The sequence below is a fragment of the Alternaria infectoria genome (assembly GCF_024043175.1).
Source record: "Alternaria infectoria strain BMP 0036 chromosome Unknown scaffold_5, whole genome shotgun sequence".
Lineage (NCBI taxonomy): Eukaryota > Fungi > Ascomycota > Dothideomycetes > Pleosporales > Pleosporaceae > Alternaria > Alternaria infectoria.
The window spans coordinates 294,256-314,000 of record NW_026250694.1 but is presented as its reverse complement, the minus strand read 5'-3'; the positions used below and the strand labels follow the sequence as shown (position 1 = coordinate 314,000).

General features: G+C 38.7%; 2 protein-coding genes across 2 annotated transcripts; one reads left to right on the top strand and one right to left on the bottom strand.

Moving 5' to 3' along the window:
* Window positions 1–2,875: 2,875 nt before the first annotated feature.
* J4E92_003795 (uncharacterized protein) lies at window positions 2,876–5,883 on the top strand (the record flags this gene model as incomplete). The annotated part of the gene is made up of 2 exons (XM_051495189.1): window positions 2,876–3,021; window positions 3,180–5,883. 2 exons carry the CDS (start codon window positions 2,876–2,878, stop codon window positions 5,881–5,883), a joined length of 2,850 nt encoding a protein of 949 aa, XP_051354208.1.
* Window positions 5,884–8,274: 2,391 nt separating this feature from the next.
* J4E92_003794 (uncharacterized protein) lies at window positions 8,275–8,629 on the bottom strand (the record flags this gene model as incomplete). Its single annotated transcript, XM_051495188.1, has 2 exons — window positions 8,275–8,532; window positions 8,582–8,629. The coding sequence occupies 2 exons, from the start codon at window positions 8,627–8,629 to the stop codon at window positions 8,275–8,277; spliced, it is 306 nt and encodes a 101-aa protein (XP_051354207.1).
* Window positions 8,630–19,745: the final 11,116 nt, after the last annotated feature.

Below are 19,745 nucleotides of genomic sequence, written 5' to 3'. Positions count from 1 at the left end.
TAAAACAGTGAGTAGGCCGACGCTCGATTTGAAGCACCGGGCAGGCGAAGGACAGTGTTGACGACAACCCAAGACGTAGCGAGGGCTGCAGTTGGCTTCGTGAACAGTCGCCGGTGTGAGCGCTAAGTCGTCTGGAGGCTGTAAACCTCGTGGAGCATTGAAACGTGATGTTCCTAGTGTATGTATCGAATGGTGCATGAATCGCTTTCGAGCGGCTTCATATCTTGGTTCGCAGGCCTAGCCACTCCTCAGATCTCGTTGGCTGCACCGTCTTCAGCTCAAGGCGGACAATTCAGGATCAGCAGCAGGTCTTGTGCAAACGCCGTAGGACACCTTTCCCGGCGACGCACTACTTTGATCGCTCAATCGCTGACAATCAGATCCGGTTCGCCATGTATTTGAATTGCTCCATGTGCTATCCACCATCACCACACAAACGCCATCATTTCACGGCCGCGCACGCAAATGGCTAGTCGGTACGCGATACTTGAGGCGCCCCTAGCCGATAATCAGCCCCACGCTAGGATGCCCAGCCCATCGTGCTACATCTCCGCGATGTCTTGTGTGTGTGACCTGACGACACTACTTCTCCACCTTTGCGATCCGGTCGAATCGGACCTTGTCATCTGGTTATAGAGAGTTATTGAGCGCAGCCGGCAAGACGATCTTAACATGCTGACATCCCGACCAGGCCGCATCGAGTGTTTCCAGCATCAAGCCACACCTGGCACGTCAGGGATTGCGAGGCCTGAAGATCATCACAATAATGACAGCAGCGTCTGGTAGGTCCAGCGATTAACGGCCGGCCAAAGTTTGTTTGAGATGTCATAAGCTCGCATACACCCTCCCCGCAATTGGTAAGCCTATCAGCAGGTCGCGATCCGAGCACTGCAATATTTTGTCGTTGGGTTGGGCATTTTTTTCGCGAGCAGTATAGATGTCAATTCTCAAGCAAGGGCTTCCGCTTTTTGGGCTTCGTGCTTTCGAAACCGTGGTGTCGCACGGTGGACTTCCCTGCGTGCTGAGGATCTGGTTACTTTGCGGCCGGAGCGGGACGACGGGCACAAAGGCACGCTCCCAAAGCTGGCTCCAGGGCGGGTTTCCGCAGTACCCTGACTTCGGTCCCAGCCGAAAGCTTTGACGGACTCGAGTGCAGAGCCCGATAACAAGCCGCCTCTCCTTGCGTGACGAGATGGTCAGGCATGCTCTCAAAGACCAAGGTTTTTGCAGTCTTGAATCGCGTCGAAATGTGATTTGGGCAGCATGCTACGGCGTTCTTCGACAACCGCTCGCAAGTGCCTAGACCCACCACCGGCAGATGACCGTGAATCAAGTTGTCGAAGCTCCTCATTTGGCATGATTCGATGAAAAGTATCATGTCTCGGACCCGCCGTCTCATCGCAAGGTGGAGCCTAGTTCCCATTCTCGATCTTACCGTCCCCAATTTGGAATCAGCAGTGGTCTTCTCTGAAGTAAATGCCCGTCTCGACGAGTGCATGACGTAGCACACGACTTATTGCACAGTATTCTGACAACCGACACAGAGATCAGATGAACTCAAGAAAGATGGGTCAGACAATTGTCCCTGCGTGGTGATAGCGGCGCCCCGATGGCTGACCGTTGTTAGCCCGTTTTTGCGTAACGAAAATGACGGACGTATGCAGCCGAAGGGGACAGGCGAATGACTTGCATAAGGACCTTAGCGGCGTGCTTTGGCTGCGGGGTCACTTCCCGTCCCATTCGCCAACACTATTGACGCAGACAACAGGTGCAGACGGCTGCATATGCAGCAAGTGTTGAGCCATGATCAAAACATGTCTGGCCTGGAGTTGGGCGACTCGCAGTAGTAGTATCAAGGGTTCCATGAACGGTTCGTGAAAACTACCGACCATTCCGTTTGACATCTGTCATGACGTCTTGTCCGGTACTTGCGTGGGTACAATATCAGGAGATGATCAGACGTGTTCTTGTCCTGGAGGCCACCCGTGTCTGGTGTACATGAGCCAGGATGAGGTTTGTTGAATGCGCAGTGCGACTCCTGCATGTTTGTGGCGCGGGCTGAGTGCTTTGCATGCCGGTCTCGTTCCGAAGTTCCGCCTTGGATGCTAACGCGACTTCATTTGCAGCCTCATACGAAGATTCCGAGTTGCTACTCACAATTATATCCTGATAGTGTTCGGTGTGCCTCGTAACGCCCTCACAAGACTTCTACCTGGCCGACACAGTGCATGTTTGCTTACCATAAGGAAACCACGGCTCCCTAGATATCCCAGCGGATGCAGGCGCGGGCGGGTGATCGACTAAATTCGAAAAGTACGGGACTGTTTGTTGCCGCTGTCTGCGAACACGTATGCGGCGGGGCCTGCTTGACTCTTCCAGGGTCGACCTGCAGTACAAGTTGCATACCATAGGCAGGAGCTAATGAACCACACCAAAACAAACCCAGTAGACGGAAACGATGTGGGTGTAGAAATGCTTCTAGCGGCAGGTGCTGCTGCGAGGGTTGGGTGGATGTGTTTCGGGCTTACCTAGGTGATTGACGAGCTCTGCCGCAGCAGGTATTGTGTCGTAGCTCCAAAAACAGCAGCTTGTATCGCCCACTTTGCAAATTGTTATGAGGTAGGCGGTACGTCGCTCGTGGTGCCTTTTCGTGGTACGGACAGCAGGGTGGTAATGTTCACGTGATCTGGGATCAGACGCGCGGATCAATTGGTCCCCGAGCTCCGACGCGCTTAGACGCGTTCGGCCATGTTGTCACTGCTCAAGCATCAACTAACGAGACAACATCACCGCCTCACCATATCAACCAGCGTGCGAACACCATGCGTACAGAGACTTAGAGTCGCCTAAATCACACTGAGTAGCGACTGCAACTATGTTCAACTTCACGCCCCTACTGGGCGCACAGAGCTCCTCACCCGCGTCGCAGTCGTTGCTGGAGTTCGATGGAGGCATACAAATCTTGATCGATGTTGGCTGGGATGAAGATTTCAGTGTAGAGAAGCTCAAAGAGATAGAGAGGTAGGTCCTTGATCTGGCTGCGAACGCGATGTGGAGCACAGCTGAAGTATGGGCTGTTCATATGTGCTGCACGCGCCTGGGAAACACGGGCAGCGGGTAGCAAAGTCGCTATATAGCAATACACGATACATACACGATGACTAATTCAGATACTGCAGACATGTCCCCACCCTCTCATTCATCCTGCTTACTCACGCGACCACTGCGCATCTCGGAGCCTACGTCCACTGCTGCAAGAACTTCCCTCTGTTCACGCGAATCCCCGTCTACGCGACCAACCCCGTCATATCGCTCGGCCGGACGCTGCTCCAAGACCTGTACGAATCCACGCCGCTCGCCTCGTCCATTATCCCCACCGAAGCTCTCAGCGAGTCCGCATACTCCTTCTCTTCGGCGCTCACGGGTGGAAAGAATCCCAACATTCTTCTCCAGGCGCCTACGTCGCAAGAGATTGCCGATTACTTCGCGCGCATAAATCCGCTTCGATATTCCCAACCGCATCAACCCATCCCTTCGCCGCATTCGCCTCCGCTCAATGGTCTCACCATTACCGCATACAGCGCTGGACACACGTTGGGAGGTTCAATATGGCATATACAGCATGGAATGGAGTCGGTCGTCTATGCCGTCGACTGGAACCAAGCCAGAGAGCATGTCCTCTCCGGAGCTGCTTGGCTCGGAGGGCCTGGCACTGGTGGCTCTGAAGTTCTGGAGCAGTTGCGCCGTCCAACTGCCTTGATCTGCAGCAGCAAAAACACCAGTATGGTCAAGGTGGCTAGATCGCCCAACAAGCGAGACGAGGCCCTCCTCGAGATGATTCAAGACACAGTGGCCAAGGGCGGAACCGTCTTGATCCCCTCAGACTCGAGTGCTCGTATACTGGAACTGGCCTATCTTCTTGAGGAAACATGGGAGCGGGAGGCAACAAACGCCGAAGGGGGCGGTTCACTACAAAGCGCAAAAGTCTATCTTGCGAGTCGAACGGGTGGTGCAACAATGCGATACGTACGCAGTATGTTGGAATGGATGGAGGAGGGCATCGTGAAGGAGTTTGAAGCCAGCGCTGCGGATCAAGATCGGAGGAACAAAAGCGGCAAAGAGGAAGACCGCGCCAGAGTCCCGTTCGACTTCAAACATATCACACTGGTTGAGCGCAAGACCCGTGTAGCTCGGATGCTAGGCGCCAATGGACCGCGAGTGATACTGGCAAGCGACGCGACGCTTGAGTGGGGATTCTCAAAAGATGCCATTCGAAGTCTGGCGGCCGACGAGAAGAATTTAGTCATTCTCACAGAGAGAGCTGGTCAACTGGGCGCCCAAAAGAAGGGTCTCGGCCGATATCTCTGGGAACTGTGGAACCAGCGCAACGCTTCGCCAGGGCAGGACGCTCCTTCTACAACCATAATCGACGCCGCGAGCGATCAAGCGCCGCTCAATACTATACGGACAGTCGCACTCGAGGGAGACGAGGTTCCGCTTTATCAGCAGTTCCTTGCCGGCCAGAGACAACGGCAAACTACCATGGGCGGTGATAATGCAGCAATGCTCGAAACATCCGCTGATGTTGTCGACGACCGATCATCCACCGAGTCAGAGAGTTCGGAAGGCTCTGGTGATGGATACCGAGGAAAGGCCCTCAACGCGACCGTCGCTCTTCAACATGCACGAAACAAGCTTGGCATGACAGACGCGGAGTTGGGTGTCAACGTACTCTTACGCCGCAAGAACGTCCACGACTATGAAGTGCAAGGAAAGAAAGGAAAAGAGAAGATGTTCCCGTTCCAGGCCAAGAAGCGCCGAGCGGACGACTTTGGTGATCTGATCCGACCCGAAGATTTCGCGCGTGTGGAAGAGGAAGACAACACTGCTGGGGAAGCTCTTCGTGGGGAGGGAACCAAGAAGGAGAATGCTGTTGGCCAGAAGAGGAGGTGGGACGACCTACTGAACAACACCGACACTAACAAGGCCAACGCCAACCAAAAACGGCGCAAAGACAAAGAGGCTCGAGAAGGCGAGGACGGAGAATCGGACAGCGAACCAGAAGATGATCCAGACAAAGTGGAAGGCCCATCGAAAGTCATCATTGAGTCGGAAACCCTGGAAATCCGGTGTCGCATTGCCTTTGTCGACTTTTCAGGCCTACACGACCGCCGCACGATTCAACAGCTTATCCCACTTATCAAGCCTCGCAAGCTGATCTTTGTAGGTGGCGAGGAAGGCGAGACCTTGGAGCTTGCAGAGATCAGTCGCATAGCGCTGAACGCAAACACCGATTCCGCCAATGCCATCGATGTCTTCACACCCACAGTCGGCGTTATGATCGACGCGAGTGTCGACACGAACGCCTGGAGTGTCAAGCTCAGCCGCAGCATGGTGCGCAACCTTCGTTGGCAGAACGTTCGCGGCATGGGTGTCGTCGCCATCACCGGTCGTCTCGCAGCTGCAAGCTTGGAGCCAGAAGTCAAAGAAGAGGCCGATACGCCTGCAAAGAAGAAGGCTCGACTCGACGCCCCTGCCGTCCCCGTATCTAGCGACAAGAATGACGATACACCGATTCTCGACGTCGTTCCCACGAACATGGCCACCGCCGTCCGATCCGTCGCGCAACCTTTCCACGTCGGCGATCTTCGTCTTGCCGACCTGCGGAAGCTCATGAATGCTAATGGCATGCAAGCTGAGTTTAGAGGCGAGGGTGTATTGGTCATTAACGGAACAGTGGCGGTAAGGAAAACTGCCACTGGTCAGATTGAGATTGATGGAGGGGCCTATGGTAATCTAGATCCAAGGAATAATGATGCGGCGACTTTCTCTAGGGTCAGGAGGCAGATATATGAGGGCTTGGCTGTGGTTGCTGGAGGCTGAGCGCTTAGAGGTGCCGTTTAGGCATTGTGTTAGGCATTCGTGGATTACGTTACATTGTTCGCTGCTCACAGACAAAACAGAATTCTACGAATAAATGAAGTATACACTATTCGACTTCTATGAGACTAGTGCTCATGTAGGCAGTGCATTATGCTAATATGCGTACGTCAAAACCAACGGGTACAATATGAACGGCCGAATCTAGTAATTCGCCTCTACCAGTGTAAGGCAGATGCTAGGCAACATGGTGACCTAACATATTGGCCAAAAATCAGCTAGGTTTCCTTACCGGTCAATAGGCTTTTTCACCGGCGCAAGGCTTTGCGCGACGTTCCTTGGTATCGCAAATGAATTTGGGTTGCGCATCCGTTTCTATTAGCATGCGTCTTCGTGTGACTTCTGCTCAGCTACAAAAGGTCGCTCTCATTGAACAGTTCGTCGATAACTGTTGTACGTGTTGGTGAGAGGTCATACAGCATGATGTTCGCTCATATTAGCCAATCAGCCGAATGCAACAGTCTACTTGGGGAGGCACGAATGGCTTGCGGTAACACCAGCTCGGTTACTCAGGCTGCATGTGGCGGCTGCCACGTTTAAGGCTGATCGAGCTTGCCTTCTGACCTAGTTACTGTCTGCCATTATCGCCACCCCTCTATCGTCGACATCACTTTTCCGTCGTCCGAATGCGTCATCATTAACCAGCTTCCGACTGTAGTTACATGACCGATTGTTGATCGCACGACGCCTCAAACCCCAGCTTCACGTCGAGCTCATTTCGTCGCATACAAAGCTGTCGACTGGCACCGGTCCCTCAATCTCGCTCTTCATGCGCCTCCTGCATTTCGGAAACGGTCATCTCAGCCTGGTTGAGTTCCAGGGCAATGGCACCCCACCTTACGCCATTCTTTCGCATACGTGGGGGTCAGATCTCGACGAGGTCAGCTTGAAGGACATCGCAGATGGAGTTGCTCTGCAAGACATTACAGATAGCACAAGCCGCAGGAAACCGGGATATACTAAAATTGTCTTCTGCGCAGAGCAAGCAGCAAAGGATGGTTTAGAATACTTCTGGGTTGATACCTGCTGCATCGACAAATCAAGCAGCGCGGAGCTCTCAGAAGCAATCAACTCCATGTTTCGCTGGTATCAAGAGGCGGCAAAATGTTATGTCTATATGTCGGACGTATCGATCAAAGACACCAGCTCCTTCCAAGCCAGCCGATGGTTCACTCGCGGATGGACACTACAGGAACTTGTTGCCCCGAAGGTCCTCGGTTTCTACTCGGTCGAGGGCGAGCATATCGGTGATAAATCCTCATGGTTACAGGAGATAGTGAACATAACAAGGATACCGAAGCGCGTCCTTCAGGGTGGTAATCTCTTTGAGACGAGCGTTGAGGAGCGATTATCGTGGGCAGATACGCGTTCAACTAAACGAGAAGAGGACCTCGCGTACTCTCTTTTGGGTATATTCGATGTCCATATGCCGCTCATATACGGTGAGGGCAGAAGGAACGCCTTCTCAAGGCTCCAAGAAGAGATACTCAAGTCTCAAAGCGGTGAGGCACACTCTACAGGACCCCGTCCGTTGTAGACCCAAGCGGTTACCAACTAGCCAAGAAAAGCGCTAACAGCTTCTACAGCAACGGCAATGATGGTGGAATCTAGGCGCATGGGACCAGGTGGGGTTCCCCAGTCGCATAATGCAAACAGTTGCGCACATATAACAGGGCGGACGGGCAATATCAGGGTCGGCGGTCGCGCTGATAATGTCAATACCGGAATTTCTCTCAGAAGATTTGTAAGTGAGATCTTCTTAAACTCAGGCTTTGCTTGAATGTACTCCCACATTTTAGTCGCGAGCGAGCTCTCGAGGTTGACGCCGGCATCATCACTTCAAGTCGAACAGTGCATATCTCTAACGCGTTACTAGGCATCAGACTTACCCTTTTCGACAGGAATCTCCAGAGAAACTGGGTCTGTGGACGTTGGCCTCGATTCTAGCGATATCAACACCGGAGTTAGAATCTGGTGATCAAGTGTAGCCGATGTGGCTGATCCGTTTGAGAAACCCGGATGTATACTATCCATACCGCTGGCGAGACATTTACCGAGTATGTAATATCAGCATACACGTCTTACAGGTTCGAGAACGAGAACTTTCAAAAGAGCTAAAAGGAACAGCATGTTCAACGTGGCCCAGAATGAGACATCGGAAGCGACCAAAGTATCACGCGCAAACCAAACGCTGTATCAGTCGACGTCATGAATAGCGTTCATTACATGAATCCCCGTCACGACAAACAACATTGATATGATATACGACCGCTATGTTTGCCTTTCCAACTTGGCAGGTTGAGAACGCGTCAACGAGCTAGATCGGTAGAGTATCTACTCTTCATCGGTGATACCAGTCGACGACCCCTTGACATGGTCGCCGGTGATATTTCCAGTGTACTCCATTCGCTTCATCCCCGTTTGGTCTTTCCTGACCACGATGCCAGTGTTACCATTGCTAACGCGCTTGTTCGCAGCGATACTCCCAGACTCTCCCACGAACGCATTTCCAATCTTATTTCGTATTCCAGTGGTAATACCATCCACTGTATTGCCTGTCACATTGCCTGTCTTTTTAATGATCTTTGTGTCCTATCGCTATGTTAGCAACTGGTCTAGAGACAACAAATACATTTCTTACAGGCTCGTTAGGCCGCCTTGCGTTACGTTTCTGGTCATCAAGGCCCATGATTTGCAGTATGGTACAACTGCGGATGATTTGATGTTGGCGCTGTCCTGGATAGATGGACAGCGAAGAGGCAGAACATGTTTTGCGCTCGAGATGAGAGCGCGTGATATATACCTATGCCGTCCGGCTCTGTTCTATCAGGCTGAGGGGATCTCAGCTTGCTGCCTTGGAGCGTTCATCCAATGGCAGACCTAGGCTGGTCATTCATATATTCTTTTGCTGCCCAACTGGCCAACGACCAACGACAAGTGATCGGATGTCGTCATGTGTAACCTGTACAGCCTGCACCCCATGAACGCCTACGAGCCGAGTCCTTTGGGGTCCTCCTGAACTAGCCACTTAGGTTGCGCATCATTCGAGGCTGTGCATGCCGAACTGGCCTATCCTCATGGATCCAACAGCCCTGGAGGGACCTTTTCTCTGCTCGGCTAACCCTAGAAAGATCTGCTGGGGTGGCGCATGAGAGATGCGCCACCCCAGACCTTCAGGAATCGGGACAATCCGCGCTGACACCCGTCGCACACAATGGTCTTTATATACCTATCCCTGGACACATCTGAAGCCAAGATCCCACTCTACATCTAGCCACACATTTTCATCCCACTCCGTTCCATCACCGACCTCGATATCTCGCTACCAGCAGAACCGTATCTCACCTGTACGACTTCGCTGCCACCACCTCTCTTCGTCCAACTCCTCAACTACATCATCGATCGAATCCGCATCGCGGGAAAAGTCTTTCCGTTTAAAAAGATTGGTAGACCTTCTGGTCCAGCGGAATGGGCCTATTCAAGAGCGCTTGGGATCGGGACTTCCTGATCACCGTGGTGGCAGTATTCGGCATCGCCGGTATCAGTCTGGCACTAGTTTGGGGCTCTCCCTGTCCTGAGGCCTCTCCTATAACGCAAAACAACAGCACCGGTCCTACAGGTGATATCACAGCGGGTCACGACATCGGCTCTGCTTCCACTGGCATCGACGGGAAGCCGCCGTCGACATGACCGTGCCATTATGGCTGATTGTGACCCTGGAGCTGTGGGCGAGCATGGCCGTGATGGTATGGATGAGCGTGCCTGTATGGCATCCCTCTTCCACCTGCAAACTAGTTCAACTGACTGTGCCTCGGGAGGAAACAACGGCTTGTGTCTGGCGATGTTGTCAATGCGGTGTGAGTACTCCTTCCCTGGCAGGTCGCGACTGGATAGCGAGCTGACATCCTTTTCTACAGTACTGTACCATGTTTCTCCCCGTGCTCCCAATACGGCGATGTACTGGCCGACGGACCAGGCAAACGGAATGGGTTTTACGAGCACGACTGTTACGTGATTACCTTACAGGTACATAGGCTCTCCTTATCTTATAAATTATACGCTCCTCTAAGATTCTATATATTTAACTTTTACGCTAGCGCTACGCTAATACGCTAGCGTAGCGCTAAAAACTTTTTAAAGCTACTAAGCTAATTATAGCCTAAGAAATAAAAGTATTAAATACTATAAAACTTTTAAACTAATAAGTAGGCTTAAACGTAAATCTTTATAAAGCGTCTAAAAGAAAATAGTACTAATATTAGTAATATAAATTTTAGTATTATAATAATATACTATTATTACTTTAACTTTATACTTTATTTACGCTATAATATTACTTTATTATATTAGATATACTATTTAATAGCGCTTATTACGCTCTTTTAACTATATTTAAAATATCTATTATTACTACGCCTAGTTTACTTACTTATATATTACTTTTTTTATTAATACTTATATTATTACTACTATTCTTTCTCTAGTTTCTAAGCTTATAATACCTTAGTTAAATATATATACTTATACTATATCTAAAGTATAAGTAAAATAAAGTCTATAATAAGCGTAGTAATAATAAGTTAATAGATACTACTAAAAAGACTATAATAGAAGATAATACTAGTAAATAAACTTATTATACTTAGCGCTTATATATATAGTAGGTATTTATATAGCATAAGTTAACTTAAGTAGTTAAGATTTTTTAATAATATAAATAGTTATTTTAGAACTTTATTTACGCGTAAGTAATAAAGTAGTATATAATAGATAGTATAAGAGCTAGTAGTTATAAGAAATAATAATAGACACTACTTAAAGTAGTGTATACTTTATAGTTAGATTATAGTATTTATAGTAAGAATATACTATTAGCTTATAAGTATAAGTTATTATAACTTATAGAAGAGAAAGTATTTAGTATATTTAAAGCTAGTATAAGTATTAACGTAGTTAATTACTATACTACTATATAAGCTATTAAGAAACGTGTACCTACTTAGCATACATTTATTTTTTACTATTTAGAAAATAAAAAGTAAAAGAAAGCTTTAAAAAACTATAAGGCGCTGTAGTAGTAACTCTACTTTATTACTAGTATAGTATACTTTTTACGCGCAAAAAAGAGGTTAAATATACTACTTACCTATATTAGTCTCTATTTATAGAGATCTAGTATATACTAATATATTATTAAGATTTTTACTAGCTTTAGTATATACTATATATACTATTATATTAATAGTAGAATAGATAAGATTAGTTAACTTATATAGATAAGACACTCTTCTTATATAACTTCTTCTAGTATATAAACTTCTATAATATTATTAAAACTTCTATAATCTTCTAGAACCTTTTATTTATATATTATTTATTAACTTTAGTAGTAGAGTTAATTATAAGCGCAGGTATATAATCTTTATATAGTTATTATATATAATAATATTAACTTTATAGATTATAAATAATATAAGAACGCTAGTTATATAGTAAGCTATTAAGCTTTTACTAATATAGCCTTTATTATATATAATAAGTTACCTACTAATAGACTTACTTAAGATATATATAATCTATCTATACTTCTTTCTCTTTATAATATTATAACTAGTCTAGCGTTAACTAAAAGTAATAATATTAGACGTTATATATCTAGCTTACTTATTACTAATATAGTCTAACGCTTGTATCTAGAAAGCGTAAAGGTAGTATTTAATTATAATAGTAACTCTTTCTATCTAGCTTTCTCTATTATTAAATAGTTACTACTTTACGTTACTTAGTACTAGTAATTTACTAGTATTCTATAAAATAAAAGTACTATTAAGAGTACGTATACTATATATAAAAATATATTCTTATATTAGTTAGGCTTAAAGACTACTAATAAGTCTAGTAAAGTTAATAACTTTACTTATTACTTTATATTATATTATAGAGACTAGCTTACTACTAACTATATATAGTCTACTTTATAGAAGTAGCGTTGCGTAGAGCTACTATATAATAGATAGTAGTAAATTTAACTACTTTCTACCTAGTTCTATGTCTAGATAAACTTATTAGCTACTATTATTTATACTTATTAAGTAGCTAATCTTAGTTTTTACACTATACACTCTTTTATTACTAATATAATATATTAGAACTATTTATATAGTACTAGAGATAATATAAAGTACTACTTAATAGAGCTAGTTATTATCTAGAGGTTTACTTTATAAGTTAGAGCACTCTTTTACGTAGCTATAAGAGACTATAGACTACTACTAGTTAATACTAAGTAGAATCTCTAGCGTAAGATAGTTAGAAATACTATATTCTACCTATTAGCGCTATAATTTATAGAGCTTATTAAAGATATCTAATCTACTATCTTTACTTTATTAGCTTAGATATCTTCTAGCCTAGATATTAACTTCTATACTATATATTAGCTTCTATAAAAAGTTAAGCTATTCTTAATACTATACTATATAGTTAAGTATAGTAATATTAGTATACTATAGTACTTAGTAGATTCTTTTATTATTATATTCTTAGAGGTAAAGTAGTATAACTATAGTAAGAAGATACTATATTATTAATAGTGTCTATTCTCTATAAATACGCCTATTCTCTAGTAGTTAATATTATTATTAGATTTTATAAACTAGTATAGATAGTAGTCTACTTTTAAGACTATTAATCTATACTTTAAGTACCTTAACTATAGTTATAAGCTTAACTTTTATAACTAAAAGAACTCTACGTATAACTTTAATATTATATTTTAGTAGTAAGCTCTTTATAACGCGTATCTAGGTAAACTCTATACTAAACTTAAGCGTTAGTATAGAGAATCTATATTAGATAAGTATATAAGTAATAAAGCTATTTATAATATATTCTTTCTTAGTTAGAACTTATTCTTAGATAGGTATACTAGCTATTACACTTTTATTAACACTAGTAGTAGAATATATAATTCTATAGATATCTAATAGAATAGTATAGATAGTCTTAAGGCTAATGTTAATGCCTTTAACGCTTAGTATGTTTATACTCTAATATCTCTACCTTATAGTACGTTAGTAGTAATATTTAGTAATAGTTATAATAGGTTTATTAATATTAGTAAGTACGCTAATCTTGCTTATAGCAGCTATAATAGCTAAGTAGATACTACTACTAATAAATATCTATTAACTAGTATTAATTAGCTTAATCTTATATAGGCTTCTAGTTAGCGTAGCTATATATAATATACTCTATAAGTTTATAAAAGTTTATAGAAGTATATAGTAGTATATATAAGTTTATAGTATTAATAAAGTTACTATCTACTTACTACGTAGTTAAGACTATATTAAGGTAGAATTAATATTAAAGCTAGTAGAGGCTACGTATAGGTCTTGCTAGCGTAATTAGCTTAGAACTTTCTATAAGATTACTAGTGTTATACTTACTAGAAAGAATTAGCTTAGAAGTTTTTATAAAATTACTAGTATTACTAATTATTCTAGATACGTAAGAGAATAGAGAGTTATACTTAATTTATCTTAACTTATTTAGCTTACGTAAATATTATTAGCTACTAAATAACTATTTATTAGTAAAAGTCTATTATATTAGCTACTAAAGAAACTTTTATTACGTAGAAGCCTATTACGTTAGCTACTAAAGAAACTTTATTAAGTAGAAGCCTACTATATTAGCTACTAAATATACTTTTTTTTTAGTTAAACTAGAACTATTTTATAATATTACTAAAAGAGTAGATAATATTACTAGAAGTATAGCGCACACGTTTTTATTCTTACTATTACTTACTATTTCTTTTCTACCTCTTTCTTTTAGTAGCCTACTATCTTAGACTAGTGTACTATTTTCTTTTACTTTATACTATTAGAGTAAGAATATTACTTATAAAGCTAGAGAAGCTAAGAGACTATATATTACTATTATAGCTAACTAACTACCTAAGTAACTAGAGCACTAAAATAAGGCTATAGCTAACTAACTACCTAAGTAACTAAAGTACTAAGATAAGGCTATATTTAACTAACTAGATACTTTATTATTAAGTATATATAGCGCTACCTTTTTTAGCTCTAGCTTTATAGACGTCTTACTAATACACTATTATAGCTAACTAACTATCTAAGTAACTAGAGTACTAAGATAAGACTATATCTAACTAACTAGATACTTTATTATTAAGTATATATAGCGCTACTTTCTTTAGCTCTAGCTTTATAGGCGCTTTGCTAATACACTAATTACTAAATTAGTGTAGTAGTTACTACTAAAAGTGTAAATCTCTTATCTATAACTTCTATAAGAACCTACTAAGTAATTAGTCTATAAGTCTTAAGAAGTTTATAGAATATTACTAGTTAGCTTTAGCTTTATAGACGCCTTACTAACACACTAATTACTAAATTAATATAGTAGTTACTACTAAAAGTGTAAATCTCTTATCTATAACCTCTATAAGAACTACTAGGTAATTAGTCTATAAGTTTTAAAAAGTTTATAGAATATTACTAGTTAGCCTATAAGTTTTAAGAAGTTTATAGAATATTACTAGTTAGTCTATAAGTTTTAAGAAGTTTATAGAATATTACTAGTTAGTCTATAAGTTTTAAAAAGTTTATAGAATATTACTAGTTAGTCTATAAGTCTTAAGAAGTTTATAGAATATTACTAGTTAGCCTATAAGTTTTAAAAAGTTTTATATTCTAGCTATAGAATAAAAAAAAATAAAAAAAATAGATAAACTATAACTTAAACTTAGATCTCTCTCTATAGAAACACTTTCTATTTTCTACTAGTAAGCTTAGTAGGCGCTACACTAGCTAGCTAGTAGGTTTCTTCTCTACTATAGCTAGGTACTTCTATATAAGAGGCTTTAACTATTAAGCTACTTACTCTAAGTATATTTAATAAAGTATAGCTACGTAACTTAATATATAAATAGAGACTATATAGCTATACTAGTTACTTTTCTATTTACTAGGCGCCTACTTAATAATGTTACTTAGCGTAAGATATAATAGTAGTACTAGTAATACCTCTAACTAGGTCTAAATATAGCTAATTATACAGTGCCTATTACTACTAATAATAATAACTTTAAGGCTAATTCTAAGTTTACTTAGTATATCTCTAGCTAGTTTAAGCTTCTTACTAACTCTCTTATACTAAGTAGAAGAAGATACTTAAAAAGTATATTAACTTTAAAAAGAAAAATAATCTTTATAGATATAGCGTAGCTATATAATATATATAGTATATCTTTAAGCTATATAAAAGAGCTTATTTATATTATAAGACTTAGTGTAAGTAAGTTATAATATCTAATAACCTTACTAACCTATAGCGCTAGCGTAATAATACTAGTATCTAGCTCTCTACTATAAATATTATTTCTAACTTTAGTTCTCTAGAAAAGTATAGTAAGAATACGCCTTTTATAGATAACCTAACTACTATAGTTAAAGATAAGCTTAATAAGCTAAAGTACTTTAGCTCTTTAGAAGAGCGTAGTAAGAATACGCCTTTATAGATAATCTAACTACTATAGTTAGAGATAAGTCTAATAAGCTAGAGTACTTTAGCTCTCTAGAAGAGTATAGTAAGAACACGCCTCTATAGGTAACCTAACTATTATAGTTAGAGATAAGCCTAATAAGCTAAAGTATACTAGTAATAGTATTAAAGTCTTTACTTTTTTTAATATCTAGGCCTCTCTTTATAGGCTATAATTAAGTTACTAGTTATAATACTTCTTACTATCTTCTTAACACTAGCGCTACTAAAGCTATTATTAACTACTTTTTCTTTATTACTAACTCTTTTATAGTTATTATTATTAATAACACTAGCTATAAGCCTTTAGGCCTCTTAAGCCTATACGCTATACTACTAAAGCTATTATTAACTATCTTCTCTTTATTACTAACTCTTTTATAATTATTAACCTTACTATATATATCTACTATAAGTAGTGTTCTAAGAATAACTATAGACTATATAAGACTATTATTAAGTATACTAGTTATAAGTTTCTAGGTATTTTTTAAGCCTATAGCTATCTAAGAAAATACTTCTAGTAGATATAGTAATTAGGTTATATAGACTAACTATTTAGTTAGAGGTAAGACGCTATAATACTTATAGTAAGAGAGGTAGAAGGTAGTAGTAGTCTTAGGTGTAGAAAGTAGCTCTAGCTCTAAGTTTATATCTAACTACCTTTTTAATAACTATACTCTAACTCTAACTAACTCTCTAGCGCTAGAATACTTACTAGATTAGGTACTTTATTATTAAGTATATATATAACCTCTCTCTACTATCTATTAAGAACTATATTCTAGAGAAGAAACTTATTATTACTAGAGTTCTTCTCTAGAGCTATAATCTTTCTCTACTATCTATTAAGAACTCTAGTAATAATATTACTCTTAACTTTAACTATAGCTTTAACGCTAGAAGAAAAGCTTATTATTACTAGAGTTCTTCTCTAGAGTAATAATATTACTCTTAACTTTAACTATAGCTTTAACGCTAGAAAAGAAGCTTATTATTACTAGAGTTCTTCTCTAGAGTAATAACGTTGCTTTTAACTTTAACTATAGCTTTAATACTAGAAAAGAAGCTTATTATTACTAGAGTTCTCTTCTAGAACTATAACCTTTTTCTACTATCTATTAAGAACTCTAGTAATAACATTACTCTTAACTTTAACTATAGCTCTAACGCTAGAGACGTTACTAATAATATTACTTTTAATATTAACTATAGCTTTAACGCTAGAGAGTTTACTAGTAATATATTATTTAGACTTTCTAGTAGTAACTTTCTAAGTTACGCTAGGTATCTATAAAGTACTAAGTTAGTGTTCTCTACTCTCTCTAAGGCTATTAAAACCTTTTTAGCTTTAACTTTACTTACTACTCTAGAGCTTATTAAGATAATATAGGCGCTACTTATAAACCTAACTCTATTTATACTTTCTTTAATACTACTATAGACTTTCTAGCTATAGAAATATTATTTAGTCTCTAATCTACTTATAGCTTCTACTTTCTAGGTAATTTTACTAGTGTTTATTAGTCTTCTTATTTAGCCTCTAATCTACTTATAGCTTCTACTTTCTAGATAATTTTACTAGTGTCTATTTATCTCTAACTATACACTAGTAATTAGTAATAGACTTTTACTCTTTATTATTACTAATTAGATTAATAATCTTATACTCTTTCTTAGCTAGCTATAAGCTTCTCTTTCTTTTTATTATTACTATAAAAGTTAATTATCTTATACTCTTTCTTAACTAGCTATAAGTTTCTCTTTCTTTTCTCTATCTTTACTCTTTAACCTAGTAAGCTATTAGCTAGACTAGAACTTTATAAAGTAGTTTTATATATAGATATAGATAATCTTATAGCTATACCTTATCTTAACTCTTAATATACTTTTCTTCTATATAATCTAAATAAGCTATAACTAGTCTAGATAACTTCTTACCTATAATATACTCTTACTAGCCTTTCTTACTTATAAATCTACTTCTTATACTTATATTATAAGTAATATAACTACGTTATATAAAGTGTTAATACTATAAGAGATAAATTTTAGTGTAGATATACTACTTATAGTGTAAGTCTACTAGTAAAGAGATATAGACTACTAGAACTAGCGTTACTATCTATATAAGTACATAGTAATTCTCTCTAGGCCTAAGAGATAGAGTCTATAGCGTACTTTTTTTAAAATTAAGTAATTACGTAATTATATAATTACGTAATAATGTATTACTATATTAGACTCTAAAAGTAAACTTAAAAAATCTCTAATATAAGCCTAGATTTATAACTTATAACGCTTACACTTATACTACTACTACTATTACTATTACTACTAATATAATAGTTACTACGCACGTAATTATAATAGGCTAACTACTTTATATTTATTATATATTACTAATAGCTATCTAGACTATTAACTAGCACTAGCACTAGCTTTATATAATTACGTAATACTAAAAAGAAACTAAGTAAGTCTATTACTAGTATAAAGCCTCTAAGATAACCTAAGATACTTATATAATACTTATATAATTACTAGTAATCTATATTCTATACGTAATTACCTATAAGCTAGCTATATTAGCTATATTATATAACTACTACTTACTATCTATATTTACTCTTGTCTACCTATCTACCTATTCTCTATCTATACTAATAAGTCTCTAGCTCTTACTATAGCCTTTTATACTTTATAATAATACTTAGATTATTCTAAAGTGCCTATAACTACTATTTCTTAGCTTACTAGTCTAGTTACTACTATACTTATACTACTAGCTTATCTCTCTTTCTCTAGATAATTCTAAGCGTCTCTAACTTCTAGAGTAAAGTCTAGAAATAGAGTTCTTTGCGCTATATATACTTTTTAACTACTATAGATACTAGTACTATTATAGTATAAGTGTATATACTATCTACTATTCTCTAATACTTAAATTTCTTTTAGGTAAAGACTTTATCTTTTTTCTTCTTTATAGTATAGTATATAAATAGTATATTTATCTAGAATAGCTTAATAATAAAAAGTATGTCTATATAAAGATAAGTATATAGTACTAGATTCTCTAGGTTAAACCTTATTAGAAAAGTTATTATAATATTCTAGAAGGTTACTACTATATTATTTAAGTTACTATTATATATCTACGCTCTAAGCTATAAGGTATTAAAGATTATATTAGTATTAGTAATGCTAACTCTATAAGAGACTAAGCCTATTAGTAGTACTAAGTAACTATTACCTAGGCTAGATATTAAAGAGTTAGAAGTACCTACCTAGGTAGCAGGTATATAAAGAAAAGCAAAGTTTAATATCTTTAAGGTAATATTAGTGTTAGTATTAAGCTTAGAAGTTATACCTAGGTATTTAGCTAGATATTTAGCTAGATATTTAGATTTCTTAGAGATATAAGAAGTTCTTTAAGATAGAAAGTTATAGAATAAAAAAAGAAGAAAAAGAGAAGTATTCTTTATATATAAAGCTTTATATAACTTTCTCTAGGCTACTATTCTCTATACTATAGTTTACCTACGCAAATATTAATTATTTATATTTTATAGTAGTATAGTACTATAATTTAATATTACTCTAAACCTAGAGTTTACCTACGCAGCGCTTCTACTTACTTAGCTCTATAGCTAAGAGAAAGGCTATATTATACTACACTCTAACTTCTGCTCTGCCTTCTACTCTTTCTATTATTACTATTAGTATCTATACTCTAGAAAGCTTATTTCTATGTTAAAATCTAGAATTAAAAATATTTTAATAACTCTATAGCTTTATAGCTTACCTCTAGCACCTCTAAGTTTACCTCTAAGTATACTAGATAGTTTTCTATTACTATTACCTCTATAAGTATATTATTAATACCTTAGATCTATAGTAAACGTTATAGAAAGAGTTTTATTAAATTCTATAGTTATATATAGTAAGTATAAGGTGTTTAAAAAATATACCTATAATAAGATTACTATATAGAGTTACTAACTATGTTTTATTACTCTACTCTATATTAACACTTTACTATAATAAGTATATAGTAATATATATAGAGAGAAGTATATAGTAATAACTTTAATTCTAACTAACTAAACTCTACTCTCTTACTATAGCTAGTATTTAAACTCTAATCTATAATATCTACTCTAATCTAATACCTAGATTATTTCTCTTAGTAGTACTCTAAACAGCTAGAATAGAATATAGAAGCTAAT